The sequence below is a fragment of the Cavia porcellus genome, unplaced genomic scaffold (assembly GCF_034190915.1).
Source record: "Cavia porcellus strain 051 isolate PalLab524CR breed Dunkin Hartley unplaced genomic scaffold, mCavPor4.1 scaffold_5, whole genome shotgun sequence".
Lineage (NCBI taxonomy): Eukaryota > Metazoa > Chordata > Mammalia > Rodentia > Caviidae > Cavia > Cavia porcellus.
Window position 1 is genome coordinate 27877834 of NW_026947488.1, and position 17809 is coordinate 27895642.

The window sequence follows — 17809 nt, forward strand, 5'->3', positions numbered from 1 at the left end:
GGAGAAACCAAGACTTTAGGTGTAGGAAGAGAACTGAAGGTAACAGTATGATTTGGCCTTCGTTTTCTGGGGGTGCTGCCCCTGCTGTGAAGCAAGTCCACTCTTTAGCCTCGGATCTTAACCTCCTGTTTACAGGTGTGCCCCAGGAACCTAAAGCCACCCACTTGGCCCCATCTCTCAAAATCTCCACAGTCCCTTAAATAGCATCATGCTAACATTGAAAGCCTTTAACACGTGGGCCTTTGGGGGATATTCCAGAGCTAAACTATCCACAGAGTGGTAAGGGGCAGAAACACTGGAAGAGCAGTCTTCACCATTGTTAGAATTACCCTTTAGTACACTTAATAAGGGGGTTTTGTTACCTTATCCTTCATATTATTAGTTTTTATTTTCCTAAGTAAGTTCTTTGACTGATCATAAACATACAAAGAGATTTCTGTCTGTCAAAATTGAAGACAAGAGAGTCATTTTTTGCATGCAACAGGTTTATTAAGGAGTTGATTAGAACAATGCCAAAAATCCCCGAATTTTTGCCTTTCTGGCACTTGTTAGTTCAAGGTGGTTGGTGAAAATTTCAAAGGGATGCTTGACATTTTAAGAAGACTAATTCTACTTGGTTCCTTAATCATAAGAATGTCCTTGGCTCAATATTTCACAGGAAAGTTTAACAGAATATTTTTGCTTTCATTCGGAATATTGCCTGGCTTCAGTTTTACTGGGTTCAGTTTGTTACAAGAAGATCATTCTGTGGGGAGATAGAAGACAGCCAGTTACACACTGAGACACATAAGCTGAGCACAGGCACAGTCTGAGGGAGCCAGTATGCTCTGTCCCCTGATCACAGCACTTGCTTCATGAATGGGGATACCATAACAAGTGTGGGCTGGAAATAGCAAAGTCTGATAGGTAGAGGCTTCCGTGCAGATCCAGAACAGAATGGATTCAGAAATAGTGGCGCCAAAAGATTGATTATGGCATCATTGTTTGGACCCTGCATTAAGCCTCCTTGAGGATCAAAGTGCAGAATACATTTTAGTGCAAAAAGAAAATTTTTTTTTTTTTTTTTTTGGTACCAGGGATCAAACTCATGACCTCATGCTTGCCAGGCAGGCGCTGTGCTACTGAGCTAAATCCTTGGCCCAAAAGGCAAATATTTGTTGAGTGGTCGTCTAGCATGTGTGAGGTCCTGAATTCTATCCCTAGCATTGTGAGATAAAAGTTTCTTACCGATGACGTTACTGTGACGTTGTTATTTACAGGAAATATGGACACTCCTGATGGTATATTCCAGTTTTTAGCCAATTCTGAAACAAAGGCCATATTATGACAGGAGTTGAAAGAACAATAAATAACTTGGGCGGTCTATTTTAGTCACAATCAGCTGGAGAGAACTCTGGGCAGTATGTGGTTCTAGGAGAAAATCTCTCGTTGGCCCATTCAGAAGAGGGTCACTTGGGTAAAGATCTACATGGTGTCTCCCAATCTATTGGGTGGGAGAGAGTGAGAAGGGCGAAGCAAAAGTAAGAGACTCCAGAACCATGTGGAGACCTGGCGGGTATGTCCTAATGTTGATGCTAGTGTCGATCCTGCATTGTCTGATCTTTCTGATTATTTTGATGTCCTTTAGAATTAACCAGAAATAGGTCCAGCTAGCAGGCTGTGCCATCACCATTGCTGTTCACCAGAGTTATGACTTCAGCTTCCTGGGTTGTCAGACCCCTAATATCTGTGTGACGAGGTGACCTGAGCCTATGTTTCTTTTAAATGCTATGGTGGTATTGGTCCTAAAGACATCCTGTGGACTAGATTTTTTTTCTTTTAAAGAGAAAACAAGATAAAAGTAACAATGTGACAGATTTTCAAAACAGGTTAGTAGGACAGTTATAATAAATAATACATTGCATATTGTTGTCTTTGTAGTAATTCAGAGTGTAAGATACAGGTGTGATACTTTGGTGGACTAGATTTCTTTAAGAGTCATAGAGAAGTCATTTTAAGTTGGTTTAAGTCATTTTTACCATCTCAAGATGCTGTCTCCCTATCTAAAAAGAAGTGCTGTGATCCAGCTGCTGATGGATGATCTTGTGCGTGCACTGTGCAGCATGGTTCACACCTGGGGCCCTCTCCTGTGACCCTGGCTCTCCCGGGTGTTAGGGTTATGAACTCCACATACCATTTAAGTGAGATGAGAACTTCTTCTGAACTTCAAGCAGCACTTCTTTCACTAAGTCATTCTGCAAAGAGATGGGAGAGACATTTTCATCAAAGCTCCCAGTAAGGCATCGTAGCCATGGAAAGCAGTCTTACAGCCTGTGTACCTATAGGTTTTTTCCTAATAAAAGCTTTTGTTCTGGACAATGTTAGGGGGGATCTCAATCCACCCCTCAGCCCACTAAACTGTTAGGAGTTTTCAAGGACCTTAGTAACTTGTTGCCTTAGGTGGCTTCTTAAACAGAGGTTTCTTGGTTCCTGGTATGTGCCAGACAGGCCTGCAGGAATAGCAGGCAGCTCTGTGCCATCAGCACAGACACCATGTTTAGTGGTGGATTGGGCTCCTGCCTCTTTTGCACTGAATGTGACACCTTCTCAGATCTGATCCTCCCTGCTGGTGCTTTCCCTCCCTTCTCTCTGCATCACCCTCTGCTGCTTGTCCAGGAGTCTGAGCTGCCTATTGGTGCATCTAGTCCTACACTTGCTGTGTGTGGTCAAGTCCTCCTGTTTTCACAACTGAATTTGGGCGTAATTTTGATTAAACCTACTCTATGCCTTCCAGTTAGTGCTCTTTCCATTTTGTCTTCATAATGAGTTAGAAAGAAACATTTTGCATAAATGTCTATGTCTCCTACCAGGTGTATAGTTACATGAAGTCAGGGATCAGCCCTTCTAAGTTGCTACCCCTGAGCGCAGGACTTGATATATCCTATAGCTGCCTGGTGAAGTGGAGCCAAAGGGAACACCAGGACTGTGATGATCTCCATAGTGTACTTCTTGGCTAATGCATTATCTCAGGGCTGACATAGGGGACCCAGGTTCTAAACCCAGAATCATAAGATTGTCTGCCTCTGGATATCCATTGAAACCCCCAGTCTCTTAATAACTTTTACCTACTTTCTGTGTGTTTATATGTATCCTTTGAGCCCACACACTGGTACATTAATTATTGGAGTTAGTTACCCTGTCTCTACTTTAGGTGACATTTATAGAGCCAAGCACATAGTAGTGCTTAGTAAACATTTGTTGGATTAAAGAATAACAGGTCAAGATCAGATGTGTGAAAGAGGGGGCTGATTGGTGAACCTTCTGTCAGTTTTACCTCTGTGGCTCTGGGCCCGGGACTCTGGAATCTACCCTCATTCTCCTCTTTCTCCCAGGCTCTTCCCTGATCATCTGTTTGCTTGCCTCATAGAATGTGCTCACTCTGTAGAGCCTGGGTGGGAACCCCTCACAGGAAGCTGAGGCCATAGGATGCTGGCTGTTTATGAGCAGCCCTGTGGGCAGAGTCAGATTAGATCTAGGTCATCTCACGTTTCCACTGGGTCCCCAGGGCTGCTGCCATATCAGAACATCCAGGAGGCTGTAGAAGTACAGATTCCAGGCCATTCACTGACCAAGCGTGTCAATTTATAGTGGGCTTGGAGAGCTGTGTTTGAGATTGTCTGTGATCTAATCTTCATCCTGAGTTCTCAGAGTCCCTGTGTCACTGAGATCTGTTTTATATACTATAGGAAAATATGTTGAAAACCACATCAACTTACTAACTCAGGAGGCGTCACACGGTGCTCAGATCTGTCAGGAAACAAAGTGCAGAGACTATTAGACCCATATTAAAAATACAACTCAATTGTAGAGTTAGTTTATCATTCCAGGTGCTTCTGAGTGAAGGTAGGTTATAAATTAGGAACTTCTTATCTAAAAGGGCAAACGAGATGAAGTTTAAAGAACTTAAGTATAATTTTTTTGAGTATGATTTTGATGCTGATTTTCTTGTAATTAGCCAAGTATTTCCCAAGTCTTCTGCGTTATTGTATTTGTGTGTTGGAATGCTTTTTTATATTGTATTACATTGACAATGAAATTACATAGTCATAGGCAGTACCTTGAAGCTTCAACGTTCACTGTCATTTTGCCACTTGAAATCTTGCCACTGAGTTTGATGACTAAGACCTGGAATAAAGTGAGTATGCATTAAATATAATACCTTGATCTGGCTACTCAGCAAACATGCAACATCATAATCATGAGATGGCCAGCAGGCTCCCAGTTCAGGGCCAGAGTGAGGCCTGCTTGGCCTCATCCTTCTAGGCCAGAGTGCTTGCTTCATTTTCCCCTCAGGGGCTGAGTGCCTGGAGTGGCTGCTCACTTCTGGTGACAACCAAGCACTCAGAGTTTGGTAGCAGCTCATCCCATTCCACCCTATTCCTTGAAGTTCCTTCTCACAGCTCAGTTCCTATTCATTTCTCAGCACTTACCGATTCTCCATTAGCAATGTTCTCACCATTCCTTTTTATGGTAGTCCAGTAAACAATCTGAATGCTACTACTGTCTTGCTGGAAGTTGAAGACTGCCATGGTGATGATTGCTTCCATGTTATTTGACTGTGGGATAGAAATTGTCAGAGTGTGAAGAGGAAGAAGGACTACAGCTACACTCTCATGAGCAACTTGCATGTCATTCACAGCAGAGGACAGATTGATCCCCTAGTATGTGTTGATTACTTAGCTGGGTCTGGCAATGCTGTGACAGGCACACAGATGAGGCCAACTTCCTGATGTCTTTTATCTCATTTACTTCCTTGGAGGGATGAGGGGCATGTAGTGTGAAATGTTGCTTTTCTGTTCCTGTATGCCTTGTCAAATGTGAAGGCTATTTTTCTCTGTGGCCTTGTTACTCTAATAACATATTACATATTGGTCCAAACTGGGCCTGGCACATAGAAAGCATTCTTTGTTGTTCTTGTTATTATTTTTGTGATGCTGGGCCCATGTGTGCTAGGCAAGTGCTCTTCCACTGAACTATATCCCCAGCCCAGTCAACTACACTTGATGTTGTTACTTCCTTCCACCCCTTTTAGGACTAAGAGTGAGTGAACACTTAATGTGTAGATGAGCCCAGTACTATTGTTCCTTCTGAGTCCATTGATAAATGAATTCTCTCCTTTAGGCAGTCTGTAAAATGGGGATAAGAATACCTCTATTCAAGGGCTGTTGTGAGGTTAAAATGTTATTAATTATATTATGATGCCCATCTATATACCTGATACACAGATCGCACTCAAAAAGTGTTGCCAGGAGTAAAGGAACAAGACTGAAAGGGGGGGCTGATGCAGGAGCAAGTTTGAGGCTATCCTGGGTAACTTAGCAAAACCCTATCTCAAAAATTTTAAAAGGGCTGGGGGCATAGCTCAGTGTAACTATGAGACTATGAGACCCTGGCTTAATTGCCATGTACTAAAGAATTTTTTTTTCCTTTTTCCATTGATGGAATCGTCTGATTATTAAGGGAAAATGTGTGTCTAGGGCACTGATTAGATTGATCTCTGGAAGAACATTCAGAATCCATTTGCATCCCCACCTTCTCACTCCCAGAAGCTGGCAGACTTGGCTGACATGAGCAGAGCTGTGCCAGAGGCTGCATAGATAACACTTACTTTGACAGAGCTCAGCTTGGCACTGTGCTTGACAACTGTCTTAACCATCGTGCTGGACATAATTATGGAAACATTGGCACTTTTAGGATGTGGAGGGAGATGACCTCCAGGCACAGGGACTGGTCCTTTGTCAAGGAGGGCCTCAACCTGGAGAGAGAGAAACAGAAAAGTTAGTCAGTTTGGGAACAAAGACAAAGTCAGGGCCTTTGGAAGACTGGCTGCAAAGGTGAACGGCGAGCTGGCCTGATGGGTGTTGGGTTGGAGTGAGCGTGGCAGGGAGTGATAGTTGACTTCCTGGCTGTGTTGGGTCACCCTGCGGGGAGTGGTAGGTTTGTGGTGACTTGATAATGGTCCTGGTGCAGTGCAGTTTGGAGCAGCCAGATCTCTCATTTTCTAAGAGAAACCAAAGATACTTATTTTCCAGGCAACTTCCCCCACTTGTGGATTCCAGGAAGACATGTCTGCCTTCACAGTCCTTCTTTTTCCCTACACATTTTGCCAACCTAAGAGGCCCTGACTCCTTTCCTTCCCACCCTTAAAAGCCCGACTTGCCAAGAAATCATTTCCCAGATAGTTTAGCTTCCATCAGTCAGTCTCTTTTTTTGTATGCATTCTCTCCTCTGCTTTTAAAATGCAAACATCTTATGGTGGGAAAGTTGGAAAATTTAGGTAAGTGCAAAGAAACAGAAGCAATTACTACCTAACATCACTGATATTCCCATGTGTCTTTCTTGCATGGTTCATTTTTATTATACTTTGTAAAGTTAACAATACCTGCATAGCATTTCTTTACTTTTCTTTTTTTTTTTTTTTTTTTTTTTGGTACCAAGGATTGAACTCATGACTTCACGCTTACCAGGCAAGCACTTGAACTGCTGAGCTAATCCCCAGCCAGCATTTTTATACTATACCTACAAACTTTAAACATTTGGATTGATCTTTATTTAGTTTTTGTCTTTTGGAGGCAGGGTTTCCTATGCAGTTCAGGTTGGGCTTGAGCTCACTTTGTAGCCCATGCTGGCCTCGAACTTGCAGTAATCCTCCTGTCTCAGGATCTTATTCCTGAGATTACAGGTATGCATCACCATGCCTGGTTTGGATGGATTTTATCCTTAGCTTTGCTACTTCCTTTTAGTTTTTTTGAACCTCATCACAAATCATGTATTTTTTTTGTGTTTGTGTGCTTCAGTATCTGTACTTAAGTTGTTTCAGATAGACTTAGAGAAGTGAAGCTGGCTGTCTAAAATGTTGCCCCTTATCTGTACTTTTTTCCAATTTTGCTCTCCGTGGAGGTGCTGAGGGTGGCTGGGAAGAGTTGGCACTTTCTATTTTGTTGTGTGTTTTCTGCTGAGTGTCTAGACCTAGGCTGGACAGATCCTAAGGGTCAAGTCATAGCTGTCTTTGTTGGAATGCCTCTCAGGACACTGGACATGAAGGGAACAAAACACACAGCTGAGGCTGGGGGTTGGTCCTCAGATGTTGCTGTGAAAGCTTTGGAGATTGTGCCCTGGTTACAGGGTGGGGATGTGAGAGGGGTGATAGCTGATTTGTCCTGTTCTGATAGGTTTTATGGGGTCAGGTATGCCACCACCCTTTGCTTAGAAACTATCATAAGGACAAAGGACACTTACGCAGTAGAGGATTGAAAGGCCTTCTGGGGAGGTCCTTGAAGAACTTATTTGGAACTGGAATAAGCCAGTGGCTGCAGGGGAGAGGAGAGAGAGAAATAGAGAGAGCAGAGCCATTTCTAATAGCCATTGTGCCCTAACTCTGTGCCTGGCACTTCCCTCTCAACTGGTACCAGTGTGGATAGCTCCCATTCTCTGGGTTCCAAGCGGAAAGCCACCCTTGCTGGCTTCTGATCTGGAAGGGTGCTGTGGGAAGGAAGCCCACAGGATTTGACACATTTCTCATGTACCAGTAAATCCATGGAGAGAAAAAGATTTGCTGCTCTAGGACTTGGCAAATGATTTCCTGCTTCAACTGTCTTACATTTGCTAACCCACCATGTCCTGTCACCCCCATCTCTCAGCATCTGTATGGGAATTTTGAGGGATTTCTTGACCCTTAGACTCCCAGTGGAGAAGGCTGGGACTGCCTTTCAGACTAGCCAGGTATACACTTTGTGGGCTGGGGATTTAGGACTAGGGCTGGGGAGCTCCATGGACTCCTGAAATCTTTTTCCTTTTCCTTTCTTGGGGAGTAAGTTATAAAATCTAGAGAAAAATGATGAGCCGGGACCCTGCCTCTCCACTGCCACCACCCACTGGCCTGTCTCAAACAATGATAGCTGTCTCTCTACTGATCAGAGCAGGGCAAGGAGGTTGTTTGTACTCACAGTTTTTGCACTCATTGAAATCACTGAGAACAATCTCACAGGACTTTGAGTCGTTGACCTATGAAGTTATTAGCTGTTAGCTTTGCCAGGGAAATCCAGTTTGCCTCTTCTTAGCCCATCTTCTTTTTCTCCCCGTCTTTTCCCTCTTCTCTATCCTATTTTCTTGGCCTCCTTTTTGGCAAAGGTTATCTGTCTCTCCCCCGACCTAAGACATTACCAGACCTGCTTGTGGGCAAGTTGGGCCAGAGAGGCTGCTAGTCCCTTAGCATGGGGACTCCAGAAGGGCTGATGCTACTACATTCCTGAGCCTCTCCTAGCACGAGGTCCTTCTAAGGCAAGGGCTTCCCTGGGGATGGGGGCCTCCAAGAGAGCACTCTCCTATTTCCCAAGACTTACCTTCTTCTGTAGCTCTACTGACAACACTTTAGGGACGATGTCCTTCAAAGGCAGATCCATAGGAAGAGGCACAGTGTTTGTGATTCTAGGATAGATGCGTGTACAGAGCAGCGTGATTCTCGTGTTTCTAGATTTCTTTAAACATTGGGCAAAACTGACCCCTTGCTGAAACAGCCCCAATGATGTTCTGCTGCTTAATCTATGTGCATACCTGAGTCTTTTCATCTGCATTATTACCCCTTAAGGGTGATACAACATGCCTAACAAAATGACCAAAGCACAGGTGTCTGTCTAGCAACCCCTCTGGAGGAGCTCATTCTTCGGATAACTGTGCATGCTATTGGACAGACTTGTCTGCAGTTTGTTCATTGTGGTTAGTTAATAATCAACAAAGGATTGATTGACAAAAATATAGTGCATATTCATGAGGGAACACTGAGGAGTCAGAAAGAATGAAGTTATTCATATACTTGATGAAATATACTCCTAGTTTTTTTTTTCTAGTGGTGGAGCTAGCACACACCAGGCATGTGCTCTATTACCAAGCTATATCTCCAGCCAACATGTGGCTATTTTTCTTTTTTATGTAGAAAAATTAGAGTTCAGAAAGAGCCCGGATCCACTAGTTGCTTCCAAGGAGAATAGTAAGCCAGTTGGCAGGTATGGCTGGGAAAGAGTTTATTCTACAGCCTTAAAAAAAAAACCCCAGACGAATGTGCTGCTTATGCACAAAATAAAAATAAAAACCTGAAGTACAGTTGGCAGTCGGAATGCAGGGTGTATGAGAAAAGGCTATTCTGAGCTACAGTGGGTCATTTCTAGCAGAGACACTTCTCTGGGTCTGTGCTGAAACTACTGCATTAGACCTACTTATCTCTGAGAGTGGTAATGTGGGACATTCTGGCACAGAGACCACTTGATTCAGGAAATGAGAAAAATGGTCTTACGTCTCTAACATCCGAAGGCTCACTTTGTTGACATCAGTCTTTGTTTCCTCAGTAACAAGGCTGATGCATTGGCTGTTGTTTGTAGAAATAACAATTTTTAGAGATACCGTCAAGTGTACTTGAAATCCCACTAGGGTGATGATGGGTCCAGCCACACTGTGGAGAGCAAGATACAGGTGAAAGGAGTTGGCTTCAAGGTGAGGCACAGGTCAAACATTAAACATTTTGGGGATCAGCCTCACATATTTGTTAATGAACATATTTGTTAACAGGAGAGAGAAACAATAGCCTATCTCTTTTAGGCCTCATGCCCTGAGGCTGGCCAGTTTTTGGCCATAAGAGCCCAGAGCTGGGTTCAGGGTTGTCAGTCAATAAACATTTGACAGAAATCACTATCCTAGATAGCTTTAGGAGGTCATCTATTGATAGTACAAGGCCATTTGTAACAGGTTCACTTTTCGGTTGCTTTCTGTTTGAGTGACAGAATAAAAAGTCCACCAGGAAGCAGGGCCTGTCTTAAAGTGGGAGGTTTTAGAGAAGACCGATGACTCTTCCTGACACTGCATAAAGCAGTGCCACAGATACTGAGTCCGAAGGCAGCCTGTCTGGATGCAAACTCTCCCTGTCACTTCTGTGTTTTAGCTGTGTGACTATGAGCAAAGGTAACTGTCTTTGCCTGTCTGCAGTGATTTTCAGTCTGGAAGCAGCACTGCTTTTCGGGTGTGTTTGTGGAGAGGCTTTCATGAGATCCTAGCTAGTGTGGTACCTGGTATGTGCCAGGACAGTGACAGGTATCAGTGCTGCATGTCTTAGTCTGTAGAACCAGCTCTCCCCAGTGGAGAGGCTCCATCCTTCTGATGTCTTCCTATGTATCCACGGGTTACATTGTTAACATGTTCTTCCCTCACATGTTTATGCTTCTTGACAGAGACTACCTTTAGTCTTTCTTTTGGGCCCACTGTGGTGTCTGTCCCAGAGTAGCTTCTTAATTACACATCAGATGAATGAATGCATGCAGGGATGCTTAAATTTGTAGTTTTCTGAGGTCATTTCAGTCATCTCTTTCTCCAACCCACTAGAATACAGAATGGCTTGATTCTCCATGGAGCCAGAGTATACATTTCACATAAGGCCATGTAGATGTCATGGAGTGTGTTTTCTGCCATCATTACCTAAGTGTAAGCTTGTGCAGATTTCTCATTAGTGTCTTTGCTTACGCTGTCTGGGGCCTTTCTTCAAGTTTGGGCTGGGGATCAGGGTCAGCTGTGTATGTTAGCCTACTCCTCCCCCATACAGCTGTGCTCTGTATCCTCTTAACCTAGCTCTTGGACACTGCTCTTTTTTTCTTTTTCGGTACTGGGACTGGAACTTAGGACCTTGTACTTGCCAACCAGATGCTGTGCTGCTGAGCTATATCCCTGGCCTTGGACACTGATTTTTTTTTTTTTTTTTTGTGCTGGGCATTGAACTCATGACTTTGTGCTTGCCAGACAGGCACTTTATGCAGCTGAGCTAAATTCACAGCCCTGGACACTGGATTTTATAGCTCTGGTCCTGGGTGATCCAGAGAACTGTTGTGGAAACAGGCTTACTTACCCTTCTCCACCTATGGTGGCAATAGATGTGGCTTTGATATCAATCCCATCATCTGTCACATTTGAAGTCATATCCTTTGTTTCCACAGTTTCAACAATTAATCTGCAAAGTGGCACATTAAGAGTCAGTTCTGGCTCAAGAAATCACCTGGACTCTGGGAGAAATACCTTTGAAACAGCTAGTTAAATCTACCAAGCCATCCCATCATCCATTCCTTTGATCCCTTATTTCCCTTACCCACTGAGCTCTTTAAGCACACAAAAAAATCTTTTTAAATTTTGCTTTTAGGCAGGGTCTTACTTAGTAGTTCAGGCTGGCCTTGAACTCACTAATTGCCCAGGCTGGCTTCAAACCCATGGCCATCTTCCTGCCTCAGCCTCCTAAGTGCTGGGATGACAGGCATGTACCACCATACTCAGTTTAAATTCAAGAAGTCTTATTGGGTTGCTGGGTGTGGTGGTACATGTAATCCTAGCACTCTGGGAGGCAGGAGGACCTAAAATTTGAACCTAACTTAGTCAACTTTGTGACTTAGTGGGATCCTGTCTCTAAAACAAACAAACAAACAAACAAACAAACAAATGCACTTGGGATGTAGCTCTGTTTGAAGGTTCTGAGTTCAATCTTCAACACTGAAGAAACAAACAAACAGGTATTTCCCCCTGAGAGGGCTCAAGTATATTGCTTTGTGAAAGGGTGATTAATGGTTTCATTGGGATTGTTGGAGTTTGCTTTCAATAAGCAGATTTTTTTTTTGATGTGGAAAGCACTTACCCCAACAATAATTCTTTTAGATCAAGGTTTCCAAGTACACTTTTGAGTGTGTCAGTGGCTTCTGCTGGCAGGAGATCCTTCATTTTGTCCACAGTAGAATCTTTAAAGCTCTTAACGCCTTCAGCCACATCATTCAAGGATGAGCCATCAAGGGGATTAGTGCTATCAAGGAGCTCTTTTGTATCAGAGGACAGTAGGCCACCCAGACCCAACTTATCAGCAGCTTTACCAACACTGGGGAGGGATGGGAGCTTTGGAGATTCAGCATCCTTGCTGTCTGAACCTAGGATACCACCAATGCCGCCTTTTCCCATGTCTAGAAGTGAAGGGATGTCTATCAGGTCCATCAGGCCAGCGTTTTCCACCATGTCTAACATTGCCCCAAGCACTCCGATTATGTTAACCTCCTCACACTTCACCAGCTTCTCAATCTCCTGGGGTATGGTGACATTCAGATCTGAAAAAGATCAAGAGACAAGTTCCTGCTGTTTGCTGCCTACTCAGCTCAGCCAGCTGGGGAGCTGGTACTTTTGAATTGTGAGGCACATAGGAACTGTGTATTGTGCCTTCTGGAAAGATCCATCCTCGCTATTGCCCACTTCCAGGGCTGCCTTGTGTCCCATTGTTAAGTGCTCACTTTTGCCCCTACATGAGGCCAGCTGGGTATGGAGTATGTAACATCTAAAGTGATTTGAGCATGATGTGAAGGAACCTAGATTGGGTTTTAAGCTTTGCAGTCCAGGACACAATGTCAACCTGTATCCTTCAGCAGCTGAGTGGCATAGGCCAGGGTCTTTGTGGTCTTGGAGCCCAGTCTTTGCACCAGTCCAGGAGCTAATAGCAGGAACTGCTGCATGGACTGCAGGTGGAGGACGAATGAGATGGTGGATTGTAAATGGGAGGAGGATTGTATGGAAGGAGGCAGCTGGGGAGATGATCATAGATCTAATACTTCTGGACCCTTTCCTTCTCCTTCCTTGTGATATTACCCAAGTCTTTTTTTTTTTCTTTTTTTTGTCTTTCTCATTTTTATCGGTACCAGGGATCGAACTCACGATTGCCTGCTTGCAAGGCAGGCGCTTATGCCGCTAAGCTAAATCTCTAGCCCCCATTACCCAAGTCTTTTCCCTTGCTGGGCCTCATTTTCTCCTTGTGGGTCATTGGTAAGCGCTGTCACCTGGACAAACTGCCAGGAGTCCTGTCCTCCACCCCCATGAGCTCACATTCTCCCACTCATTGATCTCTTTAGGCCAGAAAGGGTGCTAATCATGTGTTTCCTTCCCCATGGGCCATGTCTAGCTGGGAGAGGTAGAGTCCCAGATGCTTGTGAGAACAGACGAGGACAGTCCTCAGTTTAAGAGAGCTGCTGAGGCACCGGGGTTCTATCTTACTGTGCTGTTTTTGGTGGCCTTAGTAGAAATTGAAGGAAAAGAAGTATGAAATCTGGATGATAGTCAGCCTTGCTGGCCTTGGGCTGAAGTGCATTGGAGAGAGAGGGACTACATTTATTGCCCAGCTGAAGAGCCGTTGGAGGAGGTTCCCTAACAGCAGCTCAGTGGGTCCTGGGTACAGCAGCCTTAATGCTGCTTCTCTTGCTGGGAACTCTACATTCAAAAGAGTCTGCTTGTGTGGGGTGGGGTGGTTATATCTTAATCCCAGGCTTATACCAGAGGCAAGGTGTTGCCCACACATCAGGAAACCTTCACTGGCCTATGTATTGGATTCAGAGCAGCATTGCTTACAGTAGGAAAAAATTAGAAAGAATCCACAATTAAATAGACATATAAACCATAGCGGATTCATCAGCAGAACAGAGTTTTAAAAATGGATGGGCAGAGCTTTCTTACTAAAACATGGATGAATTACCTCGCAAACATACCCTTGAGGGACATCAGGCCACCTGTTCTGGAAACTTTAGAATATGTAGTACAATCTTTTATATTAATGGGGAATATTTATATATTGGAAATGGGAGCATAGCTCAGGGGCCTAGTATGCACCTCATATGCCCCAAGCCCTAGATTTGATCTCCAGTATTGCCAAACAACAATGACACCACCACCACCACTATATATGTATATCTATGTATTTATATATCTATGTATTTGTGTATAGGTACATCTGTATATCTCTGTCTCTTTCTGTGTCTCTCCTTCTCCCTCTGTCTGTCTGTCTGTCTCTGTCTCTGTCTCTCTCTCCTCTGGGTGGGTCAAAGGGGCAAAGAAAAAGGATGATGCAGCCTGGGAGTGGACAGGGCCTCCATGGTTAGGTTTATTCCTTAATCTGTGTTGGGTTGTGAGTGTTTCTCTCTATCCTTTAACATTTTTCTAAACATCTGAAAGAGCAATTAACAGCCACCATCACCAAATCACTGCATGATATATACCCAGGTGTTCTTTTATCCCTTTCCTACACTGGAAGTATTTTGTAACAAGGAAGGATGGTGCCAAGAGCCGAGCACATGTGCCTCAAGAGGCAGAGGAGTGGCTAAGGGACATGTTGGTCTTGTCCCTGGTCACATAATAGGCTCTATGTTCCTTTCTGTCAGCCTGTCCTAGGCTGTGGCTACATCTGTTGCTGAGTGAGCTGTGAGGGTTTTTCTGCTGGTTTTTAATTGTCAGTGAATCCTTCCCTTTTCCAGTTTCCCAAACAGAGTCACTTTTTTTGGTCAAATGTTCAGTTCCCAAGTTCCTGTACTCTCAGTCCAGGATTGGGGCCCAGGCATCCCTTCTCTCTTCAAGCTCCCGAGGCATGCTGGGGCCTCCTTGTGTCTGGTAACCACTCGTTCTAAAGATGGGACCAGCCCATTGAGCTTAGGAATAAAAACCCTGTGCAGAGGGTATCAGGACCACAGGTGTGCAGGCAAAGCCATTCTACTTACATTTGTTGAGTTTCTCAGCAGACAGGAAGTACTGGGAGGCAGGTGCACACTGGCCTCCTGGGGCCTCAGGTGGCTGTTTGCTGGGTGGAGAGCTGTTCTGGGTTGGGGAACTTCTGAAAAACCGTTTGAGTTGCACGGGTAAAGGAGGAGGTTCTACAGAGAGCGGTGCAGGAAGACTCTTTACTAGGGACAAAGGTAACTGTTCAAGTGCTCCAGCTTGTGTGACCAGCATGGTGGCCAGGGCCCAGAATGTCCACATGGTGATGGCTGACACCTGAAAGGAAGTCTTCATCAGATCACGTTCACCATGAATACATGCTGAAGGGCCAGCATGTATGCTTGGGTGGAATAGCTTCCCAGCTGTTAAAGGAGGTCGCCATTTACAGGCAGACACTCGAGTCCCAATACTGTGTTCACAGAACCATGTTTCACCACATAGAAACTATTGTCATAAGGGAAGAGCTCTTTCCTACTTTCATTCTGACTTTGCAGGAAAGTCCTCTAAGCACTGGTTGCAGCATTGAGATACGGGCCATGACCTGCCCAGTGGCCTGATCTCTTTGGTCCCACATCCCCCTGCCATCTCCCTCATCAAGTATCCTCTGCACTGTCTTAGTCACTACCTGGGAATCTGGAAAGCTTACAGTTCTACAGCAACAATCTCAGGTGTACTTTTTTACTGGTGTGAGTCAGTCTAGGGGAGACTCAACTCCAGGGGTGGGGAAGGGGCACATCCGGGAGGCAGTCTCTGATAGCCACTGGGCCTCCTGGTTCATTGTGTTTCTCTTCTTCAACTTTTGGAGGTGGTGCAGTCACTGCATCCCACTAATATCTGTCTAGTGAGCCAGTTTACTAGGTATTGGTCAAGTGCTCTAAGCCCTATGTGATTCTGCAAGACACTCGAGGCATTAACTTATATTATTCTATTTCCACCTCGGGTCTTAGTGGGGCGGGGGGTAAAAGCTCAATAAACCCCTTGGTTTGTGAGATGTGCTGGTGACTCGTGGAGATCGTGTCCCACCTCTCATCACAATCTCCTAGTTCTCCTCTACAGTTAGAATAGTGAGAAGGCTTGAGTATGTAATGTTTTCTTGAAAGAAAGGAATTCTCTCTGGAGTTCTTCACTGGTTTTTTCTTTTCTTTTTTTGTGACTGAATCTCACCATGTAGTTCAGGCTGGCATTGAACTTGCTTATATAGCCCAGGCTGGCCTCAAACTTACAGTGATCCTCCTGCCTCAGCTACCTAAGTGCTGAGATTAAAGGCATACACCACTATGCTTGGTTCCTGTTTGCCTTTTTTTCTTTTTTGGGAAGGGATAGAGTGGGTACTGGGAATCAAACTCAGTACCTCATGTTTACCAGGCAGGTGCTGTGCCACTGAACTAAATTCTGGGCCCTGTTTGCTTTCCTAATCAATCAAGTTTTATGAAATTGGGGTTGTGGGATCTTTGCTTTTGCCTTTGTGAAAGTTGTCGGAATCAACATGACGTCATTTTGGTCAGGCTGTAAACTCAAGTGCATAAAGCTGTGAGAGGTTATCAAAGAGGGAATCTCATAAATGTATGTCTGATAACAAGAAATTGTCATAATCTTACAAGAAATTGTCATAATCTTACAACGGCTGCTACAACTTTACAATAAAGATACTTCAAAGTGTGCCATGGTGGCACACATCTGCAAATCCATACTCTGGGGGGCTGAGGTGGGAGGATTGTGAGTTCAAGCCCAGCTTGGGCAGCTTTGTGACTCAAAACCGAAAATAAAAACAGGCTAGGGATATAGCTCAATGTAAAGACCCTAGGTTTAATCCCCACTAACCTCTCCTTCAAAAAAAGAAAAATCTGCAAGGATATATGTCTAGCAGTTGTCCAACCCTGGACTGTAGTCACTTCATTATTGATTGCTACTTCAAAGCATTTTATGTAATCTTCTTCTGTTTGCTTTTGCAAACAGCTCCTCAGCCAAGTATGCTGCACATACCTGTGGGAAGCTGAAGCAGGAGGATTACCACAAGTTTGAAGTCAGCCTGGGCTACATAAATGAGTTCAAGCCAGCCTGGACTATATAGTGACACTATATGTCTGTGACTCTGTCCCAGACAAAACTACCCTTCCAAATAAATAAAAGCTGGGTAGAATGCTATACATGGCATTGGCCAAGGGGCATCACGAGACTGTAAACTCAGGAACCCCGGTTGTAAGTCCTTACTTGAACTGCCCTATGCCTGTGCCCACCTCAGAGCTTCCACCTTTTCCTCACACATATGCTGCAGTAAGTTCTTACCTTGCCCAGTGTTGATGGTCAAAGTTCTCAGGAGCTGCTGCTCTTCCTGCTGTTGTCTCTGAAGTACTGATGACAGAGTCGCATCCATTTTATAGACCAGAGTCTCTTGGGAAAGTCATCAGAGGAAATGTGACATGATCCAGGTATACTGATAAGAGGGGCGTAGTGCAGGATGCCTTCCAAAGTCAGCACCTGTTCATTGTTGTGACACGGTGTCACCTCAAGAGGTGTTCGGAGTATTTGGAGCTTCTTGGAAGGGGCAGGCAGGCTTCGCATTTATCCCCTTCTCAGTTTACACCTTTGTGTGTGTGTGTGTGTGTGTGTGTGTGTGTGTGTGTGTGTGTGTGTGTATAGTATTGAGGATCAAATCCAGGCAGTGCTGAGAAATATTCCCAGTCCTTATTATTTTTAAAATCTTGAGACAGCATCTATGCTGCCCACACTGGCCTTGAAATTGTGATTCTCCTGCCTTAGCCTTCCGAGTAGCTGGGATCACAGTTGTGCATTACCATACTTATTTTATACCTTCACATGCCTGGTATCTTAGAACTATGAAGGTGCTGAGTGAATATAGCAGGAGGAAGACTGGAAGCCCTTTAGGTGCTTGCCTGGTACCCAGGGCATAGTGACACTCAACCCCAGGTGAGGATCCATGATAGAAGTGTGGGTCCCTGAGGACCGGGTGGTAAGGTGTCTCTAGTATGAGTGATATGAAGCATGTAGCAGTGCTAGCAGATCTAGGGGGCCTGGAATGTACAGACAGCTGAGTGAGGAAGCAGACCAAGGATGGAGGCCTCGGGGTGTTCACCCTGGGAGTTAGATCACTGACTGAGCCCCAGTTCTCTTCCCTAGTGCCTTTGGAAGAAACATGAATGGTGTCAGTGGCCTGCTGTGGTCCTCATTTGTAGGAATAGTATAGTGGTAGAGCATTTGCCTGGCATTATGG

The 17809-nt window shown here is 44.6% G+C and overlaps 1 protein-coding gene across 1 annotated transcript; it reads right to left on the reverse strand.

Moving 5' to 3' along the window:
- Nucleotides 1-467: 467 nt before the first annotated feature.
- On the reverse strand, nt 468-16951 carry LOC101789209 (vomeromodulin-like). The gene is made up of 15 exons (XM_063249464.1): nt 16864-16951; nt 14580-14939; nt 11699-12155; nt 10925-11026; nt 9329-9484; nt 8382-8466; nt 7986-8043; nt 7279-7349; nt 5648-5794; nt 4470-4595; nt 4097-4164; nt 3756-3786; nt 2174-2234; nt 1228-1304; nt 468-745 (listed from the first exon to the last, which is right to left on the reverse strand). Exons 1-15 carry the CDS (start codon nt 16949-16951, stop codon nt 722-724), a joined length of 1911 nt encoding a protein of 636 aa, XP_063105534.1. The 3' UTR covers nt 468-721.
- Nucleotides 16952-17809: the final 858 nt, after the last annotated feature.

Coding starts and splice junctions, on each gene's coding strand:
- LOC101789209 (XM_063249464.1), bottom strand. CDS start 16,951: ATGGATGCGACTCTGTCATCAGTACTTCAGAGACAACAGCAGGAAGAG. Junction 8,467..9,328: donor AGCCTTCGGATGTTAGAGAC/GTAAGACCATTT, acceptor CATCTATCCTAG/AATCACAAACACTGTGCCTC. Junction 8,044..8,381: donor CAGTAGAGCTACAGAAGAAG/GTAAGTCTTGGG, acceptor ATAACTTCATAG/GTCAACGACTCAAAGTCCTG.